The 19,689-nt window shown below is 41.8% G+C and overlaps 4 protein-coding genes across 5 annotated transcripts in view; 2 read left to right on the top strand and 2 right to left on the bottom strand.

Annotated features, from left to right (window-relative positions):
- Positions 1 to 19,689, bottom strand: part of zgc:112334 — a gene marked incomplete at its 3' end in the record, with an annotated part of 817,035 nt that overhangs the window by 579,520 nt on the left and 217,826 nt on the right.
- Positions 1 to 19,689, bottom strand: part of prkar2ab (protein kinase, cAMP-dependent, regulatory, type II, alpha, B) — a 773,085-nt gene that overhangs the window by 579,518 nt on the left and 173,878 nt on the right.
- On the top strand, positions 56 to 8,403 carry ssu72 (SSU72 homolog, RNA polymerase II CTD phosphatase). 2 transcript variants are annotated; one of them, XR_015521089.1, is made up of 5 exons: positions 56 to 239; positions 1,020 to 5,343; positions 5,495 to 7,087; positions 7,237 to 7,355; positions 7,956 to 8,403. XR_015521089.1 is itself a non-coding variant. In NM_200728.1 (5 exon segments), coding segments are annotated over 5 exon segments (585 nt in total). In that variant the 5' UTR covers positions 91 to 159; the 3' UTR covers positions 8,058 to 8,403.
- Positions 13,038 to 18,146, top strand: tmem240b (transmembrane protein 240b). Its single transcript, XM_087303888.1, has 4 exons — positions 13,038 to 13,482; positions 13,645 to 13,751; positions 15,953 to 16,161; positions 17,726 to 18,146. The coding sequence occupies exons 1-4, from the start codon at positions 13,441 to 13,443 to the stop codon at positions 17,902 to 17,904; spliced, it is 537 nt and encodes a 178-aa protein (XP_087160014.1). The 5' UTR covers positions 13,038 to 13,440; the 3' UTR covers positions 17,905 to 18,146.

Raw genomic sequence — 19,689 nt, 5'->3', positions numbered from 1 at the left:
GCCTACTGCTCCTCCCCCTATTGTGACGCCTCGCTGACAGCTGCGCAGCGTCTCCGCCATTTTCTTCCTGTCCGCGGATCCGGTAGATCTGTCGAACCGAGCTCTCGCGTCGAAGCGTTTCCCGCAGAGCTGCTCATTTCTGCCCGGGTTTAGATAGCGATGCCGCCTCATCCGCTGCGTGTCGCGGTCGTGTGCTCCAGCAACCAGAACCGCAGCATGGAAGCGCACAACATCCTGAGGTAACGACGAGAAGCAAATCACCGAAAACCCCCGGCGAGACCCGTCCTACCGCTCACCGGTGTATTCCCGTCCGCTCGGTGTTTTCGGCAAACCGAGGTGTTCAGATACCGAGAAACAGCTGAGGTTAATTTAGAGAAGAACAGATTTCACATTCCCGCCGGTTTAACGTTAACTTAGAGAAAACAAACGCGTCCCGAACGCGGAAGAGGACACAGATTTGCTCATTTACTGGCTAAAATAACGCGTAGAATTGAGTCAAGAGAAGATCCTGAGGGAACCGTAGCCAGGATAAAGAGCCTTTAGCGTTATTTTGATATAAATATGAAAGTTTGGCTCACTTAGGAGGTAAAACCACAGCTCTCCACGCTGAACAGCGATAGGAACCACCACAAAGCGTTCACTAATGATCATCACGGACATCAGAGAGCTTTTAACACACAGATCTTTGGGTTTCATCTGGTCATTTATTTGCCTTCTGATGGTGGCCAGTTAAAGTGAATAAATCACAGTGGAATGTGTCCCAAAACACGCTGGAAACCAGTGAAATATACTCGTTTTAATGGTTAAATGATGTTATTAACGCTAGCCTTTATTACCATACTAATGTAGTACAGATTTCCAGAGAGAGAGAGAGAGAGCGCTGTTTGTTAGCCAGATTAACTAGCATCCTCAGGTGAGTGGTGGGTTTAAGTAGGTCAGGAGAGTCTGCGCAGGTTTAGACAGGGTGTTTCAGGTGTGTTCATGATCTGATCTGCTCACTGTCTCTCTTATTTCTACAGCAAGCGAGGGTTCGACGTGCGCTCCTTCGGCACAGGGACACATGTGAAACTCCCTGGACCCGCACCGGACAAACCCAACATTTACGACTTCAAAACCACTTATGAGCAGATGTACAACGACTTGGTCCGTAAAGACAAGGAACTGTATCCCGAGCGCACACACTGAAACACACCCGATTCAGAGACGCCCGCAGCAGAGCAAACCCCTGATTATTAGCGAGGGTCCTGAATGAACACACACCGCGTGCTAAATAAGACACATAATGCATGACTTCAATAGTTTGGGTCACAGGAATAGTTCATCAGATGAGTTCACGTCCTCATGTAGTTCTTAATATTAGCTTAATATTCCTCAGAATACAGAACAACACGATGTTTAGTAGATCACTGATGGCACATAAGCAGACTTAATTTATTACGCGTTTAAATTTGATTTATTTACAGTGAATTATTCCAGCTAGTATGAAGACGTGCTGTCAGTGATCTGATCACAAGCAGCGTGTGAACTATACACTGGCGATCAGGGGGGTCCACTTTTATTAAGTTTTCAGTGAATCAAGTCTATTTAAATGACATCAAATTTATTAATAAGACGTATTTACGTTTTCAGTGTTGTGAGGGATATTTGATGTATTTTGACATACGCTAACTTCAAACTATTCAAGCTGTGCGTCTAATTTAATTTAAGGCTGCATGTTCATACAAACACCTGTCTTACAAGAAAAGTGTCCATCGCTGCTCCAGATCTGTCAGGTTCACACTGCTGGATGATTCCTGCTGAGACTAATAAGCACGATTATTCATCATGCCATTATAGGGGTGGTCAAATCTATATTCATATTATTTCGTTATTAACACTATTATTTAAGAATCAGCTCAGAAAAAGATCAGTATTAAAGGGCTGACTCCCTCAAACATCTTGTTGTGATGCCCATCAGGGTGGATCAGCAGGGTCAATCTCCCCCAAACCACCCTGTAATTGGCACCCTGATCGCAAGTAGTGCAGGGAGAAATTACGCTTTTAAAAGCTTTGAGTTTATCTCTGTGTAGACCGAGTCACTGTTTCAGTACGCCTGGAACAGCACATGCTGGCGCCACCTGCTGGGCGAAGCTGTCAATGCGAGCAGAACTAACCTTCATGCACATGGAGCCTGTTCACATGTTTGAATTGTTCAGAAGCAATATTTGATGAACCTCAGATGCTTTAGTATTCCCATATTCTAACAAATGAGTAAGAAACAGTCTGATAAACATCAGACAAAAGAGAAATCAGCGTTGAATTTACTGTCCCGCCCTCATAGACGCTGCATTGCAGCCGCCTCACGTAAGCGGCATTTATTATGTAAATTGATTTAAAGATAATATACAGTAGTCCCTCGTTATTCACGAGAGTTACGTTCTAAGAATACCCCGCAATAGGTGAAACCTGCCAAGTAGTCTGTTTCTGTACAATTATTATAGATGTCTTAAGGCTGTAACTACACACTTTTCTCAGACAGGCATTAACATTTTTACACTTTACTCTCTCGTTTAAACACTCGCAAAGCTCAAACCTTCGTAGAAAAGTAAGTTAAGTCTTGACATTGGTGACGTATGGTCTTGTTTCTGGGTCGCGCCGCTGCTCATTTGAAATGAGAAAATATTTGTTTAACCTCTTCAGGCCCGAGGTGTTTTTTACATGCATTTTTAATTTCTTTTTGCTCTTTGAGCTTATTGTAACCTAATTAGAATAAAGATCTAAGTATAATTTTTTGATATGATATACTTTTAAAGGAAATGATGGCCATATGTGTGGACTCGTGGTCCCTATTTACATAAAACATTTTTTTTTTTAAATTATGCAAAAAAAAAAATTATGCAAATTTAACTTTTTTTATTATTATTATTTGTTTTAATTATCAGAGAGTAAAAACAATTTTTTTTTCCAATCTGTAACCAAATGTAAAACATTCAAAGTGTTTTAAACAGCCACTAAAGAGCTAAAATGTGCCGTCCACATATGTGGACACTTGGGCCCTAGAAGGTTATGACCCCTTTTCAGTCGTATCTCACGTTAAAGTAAATTTAATATAAAATCATAGTGTACACGACCGTCTCTGGACTTGCTGCATCACAAATGCCAAACTTTGTGGGGGAAAAAAAGCTACCGCAGGCTTCTTTGAGAGTGCAGAAGGTTTCGTCATCATTGTGTCGGGAGAACTTGCAAACACAGTCCAGCACTTCAGAGCCACACTGTTAGCGATACAAGATTGATGTAAATATGGCAAGCTGAGCGCATTCTGTGACACGGCACGGAGATTGATCGACAATGGTATACAGCCAATCAGAATGCAGAACACAGTGCGCTGTAGAAAAAAGCATGTCAAACTACACAAAGAAAATCCACGAAGCTGCGAAAAGCGAGAGACCACTGTAATACATAGTATATCTCAGGCCAACAAGAGACTATTAGCTATTACTTCTTTTAATTTAGCTACTTCCTCACTTAAAATGAGCATAAACTAGTGAAGCTGATCTGTGGTCAGTTATAAGTGAAACCCGTTCAGTGATTCTCCACTAGAGGGCGATCTGAGTGAACATGCGTGAGTGATGTGCATTGTATGGTATCGCACAGATCACCCCCTAGTGGAGAAATTACTTTTGGAAACCGTTCTGACAGCCTTGTTTACTGAAATCGCATGAGATCTGAACCACTGATTCAAAACTGAACATTCAGGACGCAGTTTAATGACGAAGGTTCCGCAGCTTCATGAAGCAGTGTTTCAGAAGCAGCCATCACTAATCTAAAGTGTTAAATCGAGACACAATAGCGTTATTTATTAGCAATGCGTCTCTCGTGTTGGGTTTTTCCAGACTACAGTGAACTAGTTTAGTAGTTTTCTTGCTTATTCTGCCGTCACGCACCGCAGTATCTGCCCTAAGTGCTCTATTCGACTATAAACAGGCTTAAATAATGGCACTGATTTACCCTCACAGTGAGCTGTAACGCTAGCAGAGATCCTTGTGATTCATATCTAATATCTGATGGTCAGATAAGATAACAGTTTTGGTAAATGTAGATGCTGAAAACAAACCCCTTTATGTCGATTTCTTCTGTTGAACACAATTGAAGATATTCTGGGTAATTCTGTTGGGTTTTTTGTCTTACTGCAGATGTCCGTGTCTGTTTTTGTCCAGCCTTCTTCAGAATATCTCGCTTTGTGTTTAACAGAAGAAGTAAAACTGAGTAAATGACTGTGTTTGGCAGAGCTGCCTCTTTAAGGCGGTCCAGAATCTGTATGTACACCATGTTTTAGGATAGGATCGTCTTTAGCGGTGCTGATGATGACAGAACGGGTCATACATGCACATTTCTCTCTATTGAGATGAGTTGAGGCGAGGACCTGGAAACGGTCAGCTTAAAGGGGCAGTTCACACAAAAATGAACCTTCGTTATTAATTACTCGCTCCAAACCCGTTCATCTTCAAACACGAATGAAGATATGAGAGCTTTCTGATCCTCCACAGACAGCAGGATCAGGATCAGTCGTAATGTTAGGAAGCTACAGGAACACTTTCATGCACAAAAAAGCTCTAATAATGTGTTCAGGGTCAGTTCAGGTTGTGTGTTCATTATATACACACACACACACACACACTGTAAAACAAATCTGTAATTTTACAGTTTATTCCCGGCAGTGCAGTAAAAAAAAAAAAAACTGCTCTTAAATTACAGAAATATAGTGTAAAATGACGGAAATTAAATTACAGAAATTTTCTTAAATTAATTTTAATTTAATATCTGTCGTTTTACATTAAATTTTTGTAATTTAATTTCTGTAATTTAACAGCCGTTATTATTATTATTTCCATCTGCTGGAAATAAACCCTATAATTCTGGATTGTTTTTACAGTGTGTATGCATTTTTCTGGCTATATTAATGAATAATTTACAAATGTGTCTGCATGTACATGTATTCAGCCTTTTAATGGGTATTTCAGTTTTATTATTGAGTAATGTGCAAACGTTTCGATGTTTAGTGTATGGTTCAGTTTCTACTTACTATTTACTAGTCTTTTAGTAGTTAAATATTGTAGCTTTATTTACCAAACACGTGTTTAAATTCGCACTCCTACGTCTTAATTAAATTAAGTTAAAGGGACAGTACAGCCAAAAATGTCATTTCAGACTTCCGCTTGTCTTTGTAGAAAACCGGTAACCATTGACTTCCATTGTGTTTGCTTTTCCTACAATTAAAGTCAATGGTTACAGGTTTCAGCATTCTTCACAATGTCTTCTTTTGTGTTCAACAGAATAAAGAAAGGTTTCGGGTGTCCAAACTCGGTCCTGGAGGGCCGGTGTCCTGCATAGTTTAACTCCAGCTTCCTTCAACACACCTTCCCGGAGCTTTAGTATATGCAGAGAGCTTGATGAGCTGCTTCAGGTGTGTTTAATTGGGGTCGGAAGTAAAATATGCAGGTCAGCGGCCCTCCAGGACTGGTTTAAAACCGCATGATGGACAGTAAATAATGAGAATTAAAATGTTTGCCTGAACTATTCCTTTAAGATGTCGTTTTAATAAAGGGTTGCTGGTCCTAAACTCCCAAAAACACTCCATATAGTTCTGCAGCTTTCTTTAATTCATTACATATTATTATAATTAATTGAACTTCTCTGCATGAATAACCAAACAGATTCTGTGTGGCTTTTAGACTCCACTAATTCAAAGCGAAATGTTCATCAAGGTTTCCAAGCTTCATGCAGCATTTCTGAAAAGCAGCCGTCAGTAATATTTACACTACAAACACATGCGGTGAGTTTCCCACATCAGAACTCTGTGTTACTCCTGCAGTAGCGCTCGTGCTCAGCCAGTGCTGGAGAGAGTGCAGATGAGTCTCGGGTGTGCTGATCTCGAGACGTCAGGTGTGGTTTAATAGTGTCGCTCGGCGTTTATACCATAGTAATGAGTCACACGCTCATTCAGGGACAGTTTCAGACTAGTGGAACACTAAAGAAGATATTTTGTAGAATGCTGAAAACCTGTAACCATTGACCTCCTATTGTGTTCAACAGGAGAAACCCGTGAAGGTTAGGTGCAGCATGTAGGAGAGTAAATGATGAGTGCATGTTTATTGGGGTGAACTGTCCCTTTAAGACTCTTGGATCTCTTTAAATTCTCGATTTTCTGCAAAATGTTGATGCTTAAAGCGAGAACAAACCCGTTTCCAAAATCAGCTTCTCAGCCGGTTAGCAGACGTGTGTTTTGCATAAACTCTGTTCATTTGAATAATTTAAATCTTAATCAGACGTCTTCATATCTCCAGCACTGATATTACAGCTGATGAACACAATAGCAGATATTTAGAAGAATGCTGAATTGATTTCTGAACAGTGGAGTTTAGTTTCCTTCAGAATATCTTCAGTGTTCAGCAGGAGAGAGAGACCCGCAGGTTTGGAACAGGAGGAGAAATGACCTTATTATGACCTGAATTATTGTTATTATTGTGTCCTGTCCCTTTAAGAGCGGACCGGCATCTGCACTGGAACACCAGACAGACAGACAGGCTGGGGAAGGAGAAGCTGGTGTATAGTGTGTTGTTGAAGGACTGATGATGAAGACGGCCTGCGCTGCTCTCTCCTCCTGCTGTCATCAGTCTGGTTTGTTGGTTTATCTGACTGAGGTGTTTATTCAGGGTTTCATTTCTCTCACTCCACAAGCCTTCTTTATTCAGACGTTTGAAATGTGTTTGTGGTGTGCAGATTTGCATGATTTCACACCTTTATGAGCTCTAATAAATGCCGTATATCACTGTTCAGTAGCTCATACGTGAGAGATCTGCTGCTGTCAGTGTACACTAGTGCAGAAACACAGATCATTAGCCTGAATGAGTCAAGCGGACGTTCTGCTGTGTGTGTGTGTGTGTTTTCCTTGACCGCGTGCTGCTCAGATACACGCAGAACGGCATCCTGCACATGCTGGACCGCAACAAGCGCATCAAGTCTCGTCCCGAACGCTTCCAGAGCTGCAGAGACCAGTTTGACCTGGTGATCACCTGTGAGGAGCGAGTCTACGACCAGGTGCTGGAGGGTGAGCGGACACACACACACACACACACACGTCCCCACAGGGATACAAAAACATGTGCATACACACACAAAAAATAAATATACTGTGTGTGTGTGTGTGTGTGTGTGTGTGTGTGTGTGTGTGTGTGTGTGTGTGTGTGTGTGTGTCAGACCTGAACTCTCGTGAGCAGGAGTCGTTCCAGCCGGTTCATGTCATCAATGTGGACATTCAGGATAATCATGAAGAGGCGACGCTCGGAGCTTTCCTCATCTGTGAACTCTGCCAGTGTGTGAGTACTGCAGCACAACACACACACACACAGATACACACAAGCATTCACATACACACACTTATACCATACACGAATATTCCACACACACACACAAACACCAACCATACGCTCAGACTTAAACGCCATTCATAAACACCATACACACACCAAACTCACACAAACACTCAGACACATCTTACACACACAACACACACACACACACACACACAACATTCACACAAACAGTCAGACACACCTTGCACCCACACAGACACCATACACGGTCAAACACACACACAACATCCACTCAGACATATCTTACACACACACACACACACACACACAATTTACACACACAACATATAAAGTCAAACACACACAACCTACACTCAGACACACTTTACACACACACACACCATATACATGCGCACACACACACACACACTCTCTCAAACACACACTCTCTTATTCCCTCTCTCACACACACACACACACACACACAGTGTTGTCTGCAGGTTTGATGTTCTTGTGTAGTCTTGAGTTATCAGTGCAGAATAATGTGTTGATGTGTGTGTGTGTGTGTGTGTGTGTGTGTGTGTGTGTGTGTGTGTGTGTCAGATTCAGCACACAGACGATATGGAGAACGAGATGGACGAGCTGCTGCAGGAGTTCGAGGAGAAGAGCCATCGGCCGTTCCTGCACAGCGTCTGCTTTTACTGACCGCAGCAGAGTGTGTGTGTGAGACCTCTGACCCCAGCACACACACACACACACACACACCTCCGTCAGGTGGAGGACGACAGCTCCACACCTTTGCTTTCTCATGAAGTTTTCTTTTTCTTATTTAATGAGGGTGTGAAGCCCTCGGAGGACGTCCGTCTGTCTGCCTCCCTCTCTTCAGTTGTGTAAATGATGATGATGATGATGATGATGATGATGATGATGATGATGAGTCTGTAATTGTACCTGACGCAGCCCAGAGTGCCTGACATTATTATTTTTGTAAATATTGCGCTCTCGATGAGCGATGGAGTGAGTGAATAAAGCATGGCTGATGTTAACCGCACGCCTGCTGCTGCTCATGTGTGCTGTGTTTCTGACACTTCCTCACATTCTCAACACACACTTCAGCCAATCAGCAATGAGGGGTGTGTCTAGTAATGAGGGCGGTGATATTGAAAGGAGGCGGGGCTTGCTGAGTGCTTTGGTGTCTTGAAGACTGCGGGGGTTTATTTCAGTGTGTTGATCTGCTTCCTGTTGAAGCTGAATATTGAGTAGGGGGCGGGGCTTGCGTTTTGCTCATTACCACAGCAAAGTATTTCTAAAAGGGGCGTGGCTAAATGTGCGTTCGCACCTATGGTGGCGAGAGCGGCAAAGTAGCTGGAAGTCATTCATTATCAATGTGAGCCAGCAGCGTGTCTGTGCCAGTGTGTGGGCGTCGAAGAGCGTTGAACTCAAGGCTACATCTGTAATCGCACACTTCCATACTATATAGTACACTAAAAACCGTCAGCGTAATGTGTCTGAATTCATAGAATATGAAAATCGCTATGTGAGAAGTACCCGGACGACCGACTACCAGCGAGATTCAGAAGTGCGCATCAGATGGACTCTACGCTATCCCATAATGCCCCGCCAGAAAATTTATGAATGGGAGTGAAGCAATACAACTGACGCGGGTAGGTCATGTGACCATGACACCTGAGTTCCGTTCATACTGCGCACATTCACAGCTCTTAGTGGGCTTAGTGATTTGGGGGCTCTAGCATTTTTGAAAATTAAACAATGTTAAAAGTGTGTGTATATATATATATGAAATATATTTTATAGGTTTAAATATTGAAGGGAACCCTTATCTGCCTATTGTACAGGTAAAGGCAGTAGATTTACACGTAATGTTCGCTTTTTGAAAGTTTGGTGACGGAGCGTCTGAAAAGTCTCTGAAGTGAACAACACTAGCTCTCAGTGTATTCACTGCAGCGCTGCGCTCACACCTCGCGCATGCGCATTACAGAGGGAACGTTCCATTATTCATGGGGGCCCTCGCTTTTGAAAAAGAAGTAATGACGTTCAAATCGTAACGATTATAGGCAGATTTTACAACATACGATAGAAAATGTGCTAAAGATCTGTGTGATTAATAGAGGCTTCTAGATATTGGTCAGTGGCCCCTGGCTCCCTTTCCTCCCTTATTGGTTAAGTCCGGCCCTGCACATTCAGACAGTATGGAATGAGCTTTCTTACGGCAGAGTTGTATGTTTAAATGTAAATGAAGTACCGGCAGAGTAGACCGATTCGGACGCAGCTCAAGTCAACTTTATGGTAATGAGCTATGACGCGGTTCAGCAGCAGCCAATCAAAACACAGAAGTCACCGACTTGAGAGGAGTCCGAAACCGCCTACTACTCAGTAGGTGCTGCATTTAAATTTAAACGTACAACTCGGCTGTTAGAAGAGTGCGCTCTATAGTATATGAGTGGAATTCAGACGTACTACATCCGCCAGTTGCGTCGCTTTACTCCCATTCATGAATTCGCTCGCGGGGCATCATGGGATAGCGCAGCATGCATGGGATGCGCACTCCAGAATCCCGCCGGAAATAGTAAGTCATCCGGGCACTTCTCGCATACTGATTTTCCAATTCTATGGATTCGGACACACTACTCGGCTCACATACTGACTTTAGCGTACTGTATAGTATGTTAGTACATGGTTTTGGACGCAGCCCCTGGTAGTTGTGAGATCGGATGTGGTTGCGGCCGGAAGTGAACGAGAATTATTTCCATTATGTATTAAATTTGACATTTATTGTATTTTATTGACGTCTACCCCTGACCCAACCCTAAACCCGGCCGTCACAGTAACGTAAAAACAGTAGCTGTACCGAGTATTACAGATGTTGTCTATTAAATTACCCAATAAACTGTATATTTAACGTTTACTCTCACCCCAGCCCTAAACCCGGCCGTCACAGCGCTGTAAAATCATTCATTATACAGTGTCATCAACTCTGCTGCTGCTGTATTAATGTGCATATCCACCTCCGGCCGGCCGCGTATGCCATCTAGACTTTACCAGAACACAGTCCACTGAACGTGGCTTCTGACCACAGATGTTTCCAAGGGTTTGACTATTGCGATCTCCGCATTTCCAGTTATTTACGATGTTACAGGGACAGACATTAGACGAGGGACTGTCGAGTGATTGCTGTGCACTAATGCTATAGCTGTGGAATCTCACTGCACCATGAAGACACTAGTGCAGTGTCAGAGTACTGCAGACGAATGGACACATGCTGGATAAGTGGAGCAAAGCCCCAGCACACGCAACATCTCAGTCAATTCCATAAGATGCGCAACATTTTCACGCTTTTATGAGGGAACGCAACTCATTTGCTGATGCAGCGGCTCCTGTAGATGCCAGATCAGTGTAGTGAAGTGACGCTCTCGCCGCCAGAGCTGTGTAGGCAGAGTCTGCCGCTCTCGGTGTGAACGCACAGTAAGAGTATCTGAACTGACGAGCAGACGCCCAGACTGAAGATGAGCTGAACAAGCGCTGGTGTTCACAGGGGAATAACTTGTCCAGATGAATTGTTGACCTACAGAATAATGTGTGCCGGCAAAATACACTGCAGTTTGATTTCAGACGGACGGATCAACAGTGTGTGGGGAAAACTGCTCACTCAGGGTGTCTGCAGGCGCTTTAAAAGTCGGCGCAATAGGCTAGTGGTCAGCACACCGGCATATGGTGCAGCGGCACGTCAGGGTGTCCCAAGCTCCAATCCCAGCTCGAGGACATTTCCCTACCCCCCGCCCTCCTCTCTCTCTCTCTCTCTCCAACTTTGCTTCCTGTCTCGATACTGTCCTATCTATAATAATAAAGGCCAAAAATAAATCTTAAAAAATAATTCAAATGTCATAAATCTTAAAATTCTAATTTTAGGCCTAAAGTAGTCCTCAATGTGCTGAAATATTGTGTTGTAGGTCTGAAATCTGTTCTTAAACAGGTCTACGTTTTCCTCTGTTCGTGTATTGCTGCCAAACCCCACACAATCACAGCAATCATCTCAATACATCTTTAAACTTTTGATTAAAAAGGTCATGTTTAACTCATGATGTTTAATCATTTTCCTCACAGTAGCATTAGTTTAAACCTTCTCCGTCTGTTTACTGCTGTGCACATCGACCTGGACACACTGTCATGCATACATTCAGTTTATTATAAACTTAAACATTTGTTCTTTTATTTTAAAGAAAGTTTATGTTGGGAAAAGTGTGGAGAGAAGTAGAGCTGTATTATAAACATGTACACTATTTAATAGTTGAATATTACTGTATGATTGTGTGGGGAAATGTGTTTCATTATATTCATTCTTTTGATCGGGCAAATAAAAATCTTCTCCATCTGGAGCATTGAGAAAATCTTCAGCGTTTAGCCCTTAATGAGTCTACAATTCCACTCATCACGTCTTAAACATGTCTCAAACTCTGACAACCTGCAGAAACTCAACTGAGCACCCTTAAATTGTCAGGATATGACGACTTCTGTCACGATTTAAAAATGGACTGGCTTTCATTGTAACTCAGCAGTTGACAGCTTTATAAACACTCATATTCAGTATCTACTTATATTAATCCAGTTAACACTGACAGGGGACCAGTAACTGTACAATTTTACAGAGATGAGTTCAGTAAATACTGCTCCAAACTACAAAAATCACTTCATTTGCATAGGGATTGTACACGACACGACATCTATACTAATGTAAACGATTAATAGTTGTCTACAGCTATAGGGTGTATTACACTGCAACACACCACAGTTTACTACAGTCAAGCTAAAGTACACCACAGTATGAGTTATTCATTCATGTTCCTTTGGCTTAGTCCTTTTATTATTCAGGGATCGCCACAGCAGAATGAACCGCCAACTATTCCAGCATATGCATATTTTATGCAACTCAGCGCTGGGAAACACCCATACACACTCATTCACACACCCTCATACACTATGGCCAGTGTAGTTGATCAGTTCCCCTATAGTGCATGTGTTTGGACTGTGGGGGAAACCGGAGCACCCGGAGGAAACCCACACCAACACGGGGAGAACATGCAAACTCCACACAGGAACACCAACTGACCCAGCCGGGACTCAAACCAGCGACCTGATTGCTGTGAGGCGACAATGCTACCTGCTGCACCACCGTGCCGCCTTCAGTATGTATTAATGAGAGTTAGTCAGTTCACCATAGTCAACACTGCAGTCATTAACACAGAGGTGTTCTGTAATGAACACTTGACTATAGCATCGTCAATCACAGTCTATACATCAGCATTCCCCAAACAGAGGAGCAATATAACCACAAATATGTCAAAACTTTCATTACATGTATTTTAAATATTTAACAAATGCATAAAACTGCTGACTACAACTTTTACCTGCATGCATGTCATTTAATGCTGTAAAATATTATACATGACATGAAATCTGACACAGGCAACAGGAGCAAAACAAGTCAAATAAAAGAGGCCAAAATCAAATATTTCAATATATTTCTGACGCATATAAATGTGGAAATATATGCATTTCTTCAGTCTCTGTGATTTAAGCTTCCATTAACTGGCAGTTCTGCAATAAGATCAACTGAGCTGAGCTGAGCTGGCCGATATGAGCGCGCGCTGTAGATGTGGATGCCTCCTCGGGTCTGTTATTCCAGATGAGCCTGACGCAGGAGCTGCTCATTAAACTAATGGACTGATCTGAGATCCGATACAGCCCGAGTCCAGCAGCTTCACTTACACACACACACACACACACACACACGCTTGAACACGCACACAGGCGAGCTGTAGCCGCGCGCGGAGGAACACCCGAGCGAGCCGCAGGTGAGCCATCTGATGCTCTGCCGGAAACAGCGCCTCTGGCCGGGCACACAAACACCGGAGACCCGCGCGGATGAGCTCCGCTTGACGGAAGATGAGGATGACGGTGGTCAGATGAGCTGAATTCCGTCTCAAGTGATGAAGATGATGGTGGTGATGTGTGTGTTCTGTGAGGAGCATCTCCGCGCCGTGATGATGATGATGATGATGATGCTGTGTGGATGAAGATGATGTTTATGCTGGCTGGAGCGGTTCTGGTGCTGGTAAGAAGATCTGTGTGAAGATTCTGCTGAGGAATTGCATAACTCTGCCTGCCTGCAGCTCAGCTTTACTGATAATTGTGTGCTGTTCTGTGGAGAGGCATGTTGCGGTGCAGATTTAAGCGCTGATCGCGGGGAAATGGCAGTAGTTTTGCTGTTTTCCAGGCCATCGTGTGTGTGTCCGACATGAACGCGCTGCTGGACCGATTTCACAACTTCATCCTGCCGCGCATGCGCGGACCCGAGCGCGTGTGTCACTGCACCTGCGGCAGGTAAGACACGCCTTCTTTGTTCTTGCTGAAAACACCTGTTTATTGAACCCGTGTGTGCTGTCGGGGCGGTTTCCTCCACTCTGGGCTGATTTTGAGGTCACAGTTCTCTGTGTTTCAGCCAGTGTGATGATTTATGCAGACTAATCTTGTTTTGACACACATTTTGGGAAATATTTACAAAACCAAAGCAAACAGTGTATGGTGTGCATGACAGCGCATGATCAGTTCACTGTTCGCCATGTCACTGTTGATCATCAGGAAAGCTCCATGTCTGGCTTTACATGGAGAAGCGTCTCTGACTGAAGGCCGGTGTTTCTGAGCATCATTCCCTCACAGCAAACTAACGTGACAGGGGCGTGGCTAAGACTGACATCATCAGAGAGGGAGCCAATCCAAATGCAGAAGCTCAGGTTTTGATTGGAGATGACCTAAACAGACATGATTATCAGGGGATGGATGTGCACAGGTGAGCGTGTGCTGTCAGTATAGACAGGTGTGTGTGTTCTGCTGTCACACACACTCTGAAATGTAGTCAATCGTCACGCTCGGGCAGTGTAAAAGCAGCCCCCATGACTCCTGACGACACACTGACGCTCATGAGAGGAGGTTTGTGGAGACAGTCAGGTGTTGGGGTCAGTAGTTTTCCAGTGCTGGGTTTGGGTTATTTGGGTGAGTTGCTGTTCACCTGAGCCTCCGTCACAGGTGATGGAGAAGAGCTTGTTGAACACCGGACACCTGAACCGCTGAACCGCTGGACATCAGCAGATGAAAACAAGAGCAGGTCGCATTACAGAGACACAGCAGAGCAGAGCTGAGCAGAGCTGGAGAGATCCACTCCCACACACTGATGAGTCTGACGGAGACTGAGACCCACGCCAGCGCTCTGCTGTTCACTCCAGAGATGCAGACGCTAGCAGTGCTCCACACACCTAAATATAAATCTGCACCGCAGAATATTGCAGAAACCCACTCGAAGATAACGTGCAGAACAAGCATCTGCAGCAACTGAGGAGGAGAAACATGTCAAACTCCACACATAAACAGCTGGAGTGAGTGTGTGTGTGTGTGTGTGTGTGTGTGTGTGTCAACCCTCTTACCCTCAACACTCTTACCCAAAACCCCGTTACCCTCAATCCTGTTACCCTCAACCCTGTTACCCTCAATCCTGTTACCCTCAACCCTGTTACCTTGAACCCTGTTACCCTCAACCCCGTTACCCTCAACCCTCTTACCCTCAATCCTGTTACCCTCAACCCTGTTACCCTCAACCCTCTTACCCTCAACCCTCTTACCCTCAATCCTGTTACCCTCAACCCTGTTACCTTGAACCCTGTTACCCTCAACCCTGTCATGCTTAACTCTGTTATCATCAACTCTGTTTTCGCTAACTCTGTTTTCGTCAACCCTGTTACTGCGACCCTGTTTCCTCTACTCTGTTAGTATCGACGCTTTTCCCTTCAACTCTGTTATTGTCAACTCTGTTTTCACCAACTTTGTTTTCGTCAAAACTGTTACTTTCGATTTTGTATCCGTCGACTCTTTTACTGCCGACTTTGTTACTGTTGACTGTTACTGTCAACTTTGTTTTCATCAACTCTGTTTTCGTCTACCCTGTTACCGTCAACTATGTTACCATTGACCCTGTTACCGTCGACCTTGTTTTTGTCTACTGTGTTACTGTCCAACCTGTTCCCTTCAACTCTGTTTTCGTCTACCCTGATACCGTCGATCTTTTAACTATCGACCCTGTTATTGCCGACTTTGTTACTATTGACTCTGTTACCATTGATCTTGTTACCGTCGACTCTGTTAACCGTCGACTTACTGTCAACTATGTTTTCGTCAACTCTGTTTTCGTTTACCCTGTTACCGTCGACCCTGTTTTAGTCTACTGTGTTACTGTCAAACCTGTTGCTTTCAACTCTGTTATCATCAACTCTGTTTTCGTCAACCTTGTTACCGTCGATTTTGTTACCGTCTACCCTGTTACCATTGACCCTGTTTTCATCGACTCTGTTACCATCAATCTTGTTACCTTTAACTCTGTTACTGTCAACTCTAATTATAACAGGTTTAAATTAAAAATGAATGGGGAAAATGTTCTGCCCTTCTGGTCGTCATCATGTGGGGTATGTGGGGTCCAGTTTTGTATTGTTTTCTTCGGTGCACAGTAATGTTCTGATGTTCTGCTCCTCTGGTAGGCATCATGTGGAGTATGTGATCCCGTACGAGGGCTCAGGCTCTCTCTCCGCAGGCTCCGGGGCCCCGCCAGCGGGCAGCAGCGTGAGCAAACAGGAGCTGGATCTGGTACTGGGTCTCCTGATGGGCTTCTGCATCAGCTGGATCCTGCTGTGGCTGGACGGTGCTTTTCACTGTGCACTGCGTTTCTGGAGGAGCAGCAGACACTATGGTGATTCATTCATTCATTCATTCATTCAAATATTTATGTCATTCATTCTGTCATGAATTCATTCATTCATTTAACTATTTTATCGTCAACTCTGTTACCTTCGACTCATTCGTTCTGTCATCCATTGATTCATTCTGTCATTGATTCATTAATTCTGTCATATATTCATTCTGTCATTCATTCTGTTATTCAATTATTCATTCGCTCATTCATTCATTCATTCATTCATTCATTCATTCTGTCATTTATTCATTCATTCGTTCATTCATTCAGTCATTCAATTATTTATTAATTCTGTCATTCATTCTGTCAACCATTCATTCATTGTCATTCATTCTGTCTTTTTTTTCTTTCTGTCATTCATTTATTATTTCTGTCATTCATTGTCATACATTCAATCATTCATTGTCATACGTTCATTCATTGTCATTCATTCTGTCATTGATTCGTTCAATTTTTCTGTCACCCATTAATTCGGTCATTCATTTATTTTGTCATTCATTAATTTATTAATTTATTCATTCATTCGTCATTCATTTATTCAGTCATTCATTCATTCTGTCATTCATTCATTCGGTCATTCATTTATTCAGTCATCCATGCATTTGGTCATTTATTCATTCTGTCATCCATTCATTCAGTCATTTATTTATTCAGTCATCCATTCATTCGGTCATTTATTCATTCTGCCATCCATTCATTCAGTCATCCATTCAGTCTGTCATTCATTTATTGTCATTCATTCTGTCATTCATTCATTTATTGTCATTCATTCATTCATTCATGCTGTCATCAATTCATTCTGTCATTCATTTATTTGGTCATCAATTTATTCATTCATTCGGTCATTGATTCGTTCATTATTTCTGTCACCAATTCATTTGGTTATTCATTCATTCATTCATTCATTCATTCATTCTTTCAGTCATCCATTCATTCAGTCATTTATTCATTCTGTCATCCATTCATTCATTCATCCATACATTAGGTCATCCATTCATTAGGTCATCCATTCATTCTGTCATTCAGTCATCCATTCATTTGGTCATCCAATCATTCTGTCATTCATTCTGTCATCCATTCATTTGGTCATTCATTTATTGTCATTCATTCATTCTGTCATTCATTCATTAATTCTGTGATTTATTCATTCTGTCATTCATTCATTTATTGTCATTTATTCATCATTCATACTGTCATTCATTCATTGTCGTTCATTCATTCATTCTGTCATTTGTTCATTCGTTCGTTCATTCATTCATTCATTCATTCATTCATTCACACTGCTGCTATACAGATACATGTAAATAACGAGACGCATGCACTGGAAAAGGGATTCATTAGATTTACTCGTGTTTTTTGTAGTAACTTGTTGAACATTACTTTAACAGTCTGTTTAGATTCACATCATGTCCGCTGTTTTCAGCCGCTGCGCTTTAAAGAGCGTGCAGTCAGTGCCCTGTGAGCAGCTTCTGCTGTCTGTGGAGGATGAGGGAGCTCTCCCATCACAGCTAATATATGTGTGTGTGTGTGTGTGTGTGTGTGTGTGTGTGTGTGTGTTCAGGAGCTGACGGGGATGTGTGGAGGTCATGGCGGTGGGTTTCTCGCGTCTGTAACCTGCGGGAGCTGCGCAGACGCCTGCAGACGCGCCGCGAGGACGCCTCAGACGCCGCTGCTAATAATGTGGTCCACGTGCGGCAGAAGCTCTACCACAACGGGCACCCGAGCCCGCGCAGACTCTGACAGACAGACAGACAAACTCTCCGTGTGTGTTTCTGCTTGCTGTGTGTTTTTCACGGGTTTTGTGAGTGTTAGTTTTGTAGGGGTCGACTCGTCACCAGGGAGGGGTTTGCATTTTTTAGACCACTATTTGTGTACAGGGTAACTGTTTTAGCACAGGGCATGCTGGGTAATGTGTAGTCCAGCCGATCCGCTGCTGTGTTCGCTGTTTGTGTGACATTAAAGTGATGGTTTGATGGAGCACAGCTTTCAGCCTCACGTCTGCGTGTGTGTGTGTGTGTGTGTGTGTGTGTGCGTGCGTGCGTGCGTGTGTGTGGTTTGGATAAGTTCAGTGTCCTCATATGACACTGGCCCACTCAGTGATGCTCATGTAGTTTACTGATTTTCAGTTTGGAGTTTGATTATTTGAGTTGTGTTCATGTAGTAGTTCCATGAATTTATGATGGAGATGTGTCCACATTAACAGTTTTACCATTTAGGAAACTAAAAAAATCATATTTTTAAAACTATGTGATATATTTACTGTGCGAAACTTACAAAATAAATCAATGAAACATGATTTATACTTAATTTTCAAATGTTTGGCGAAAAGCCAATAATTTTGACCCACACAATGTATTTTTGTGAATATATATATATATATATATATATAAACATATATATAATTAAATAATTAAATAATTAAATACTATATATAAAAATAAAACGATATTTATAATTAAATACTAATATATATATATATATATATATATATATATATATATATATATATATATATATATATATATATATAAATAAAAACTATACATGTGTATATAAATATAAATACATATATATATATATATATATATATATATATATATATATATATATAATTTAATTAAATACTATATATAATTAAGTAATGTATATAAATAAATACTATAAATATAATTAAATACTATATATATATATATATATATATATATATATATATAATTAAATACTTGCGAAAATATTAAAATAATTGTGAAATATAATTAAATTAACAGTTAAATATTTTTACAACAATCTAAATGAACTTTTAGCTATTGCTGAAATGTTCTCCAATATGTGTATATTTCCCTTTTGTGTGCTAAATGTAGATGATTGCAGTAGAAATATAACTATTAATGAACGAAAGAACTGTAATCTGATTAATAAACTAAATGGATGAGGTAGACTGTTCACATGTTATTTTAGTAATCATAATTAGCATTTTCAACATGTAAGGAAGATGTAAATCAGTCAGTATGGGGAGATTTCCAAATCCTGTCCATCATCTCCAGCACTGGAGAAAAACAACACAAGGATTGGGTATGATCCGTTTTAATGTTGATATGTAACTTGTTATGCTTTATTTTCATCAATCTTTCACCTCGCGTCCATGATGTTGTTAAACGCGGGACTTTTATTCTGTAAGGATGTGTGCGTGTTCATCTTTATAAACACTTCGTAGTATAAAATAATTAGAGGTCAGTATTCACACATATTACAAGTATAATAATAATAGTAACAAACAGTAATAATAGGAAAACAAAATACGCTAATTTACACAAATGAGTAGTGAAAATAGAGAACTATGCAAAGAGGAAACAAATACATATCTCCGGTTACAAAATAAATAATAAGAGTCCTTAAAAAGTGCGGTCCAAAGCCTTATTCTCTTAAAGATTACTTACATCCAGCGACGCTTTAAAATAATGTGTTTCAGTTTCATACACACAACATTTCCTGCTTCTTAATCTCCTTCATAACTGTAACAAGACA

The sequence above is a fragment of the Danio rerio genome, chromosome 22 (genome assembly GCF_052040795.2).
Source record: "Danio rerio strain M-AB ecotype USA chromosome 22, GRCz13ab, whole genome shotgun sequence".
Taxonomy (NCBI): domain Eukaryota; kingdom Metazoa; phylum Chordata; class Actinopteri; order Cypriniformes; family Danionidae; genus Danio; species Danio rerio.
Note: the sequence above shows the minus strand (reverse complement) of the source record. Positions and strands in the feature narration are given on the sequence as shown.

Bases quoted from the DNA above. Each gene is read 5' to 3' on its own strand.
- tmem240b (XM_087303888.1), top strand. From the start codon at position 13,441: ATGAAGATGATGTTTATGCTGGCTGGAGCGGTTCTGGTGCTG. The intron at 13,483-13,644 runs GTAAGAAGATCT...GCTGTTTTCCAG, and splicing joins CTGGAGCGGTTCTGGTGCTG to GCCATCGTGTGTGTGTCCGA. The intron at 13,752-15,952 runs GTAAGACACGCC...CTCCTCTGGTAG, and splicing joins TGTCACTGCACCTGCGGCAG to GCATCATGTGGAGTATGTGA.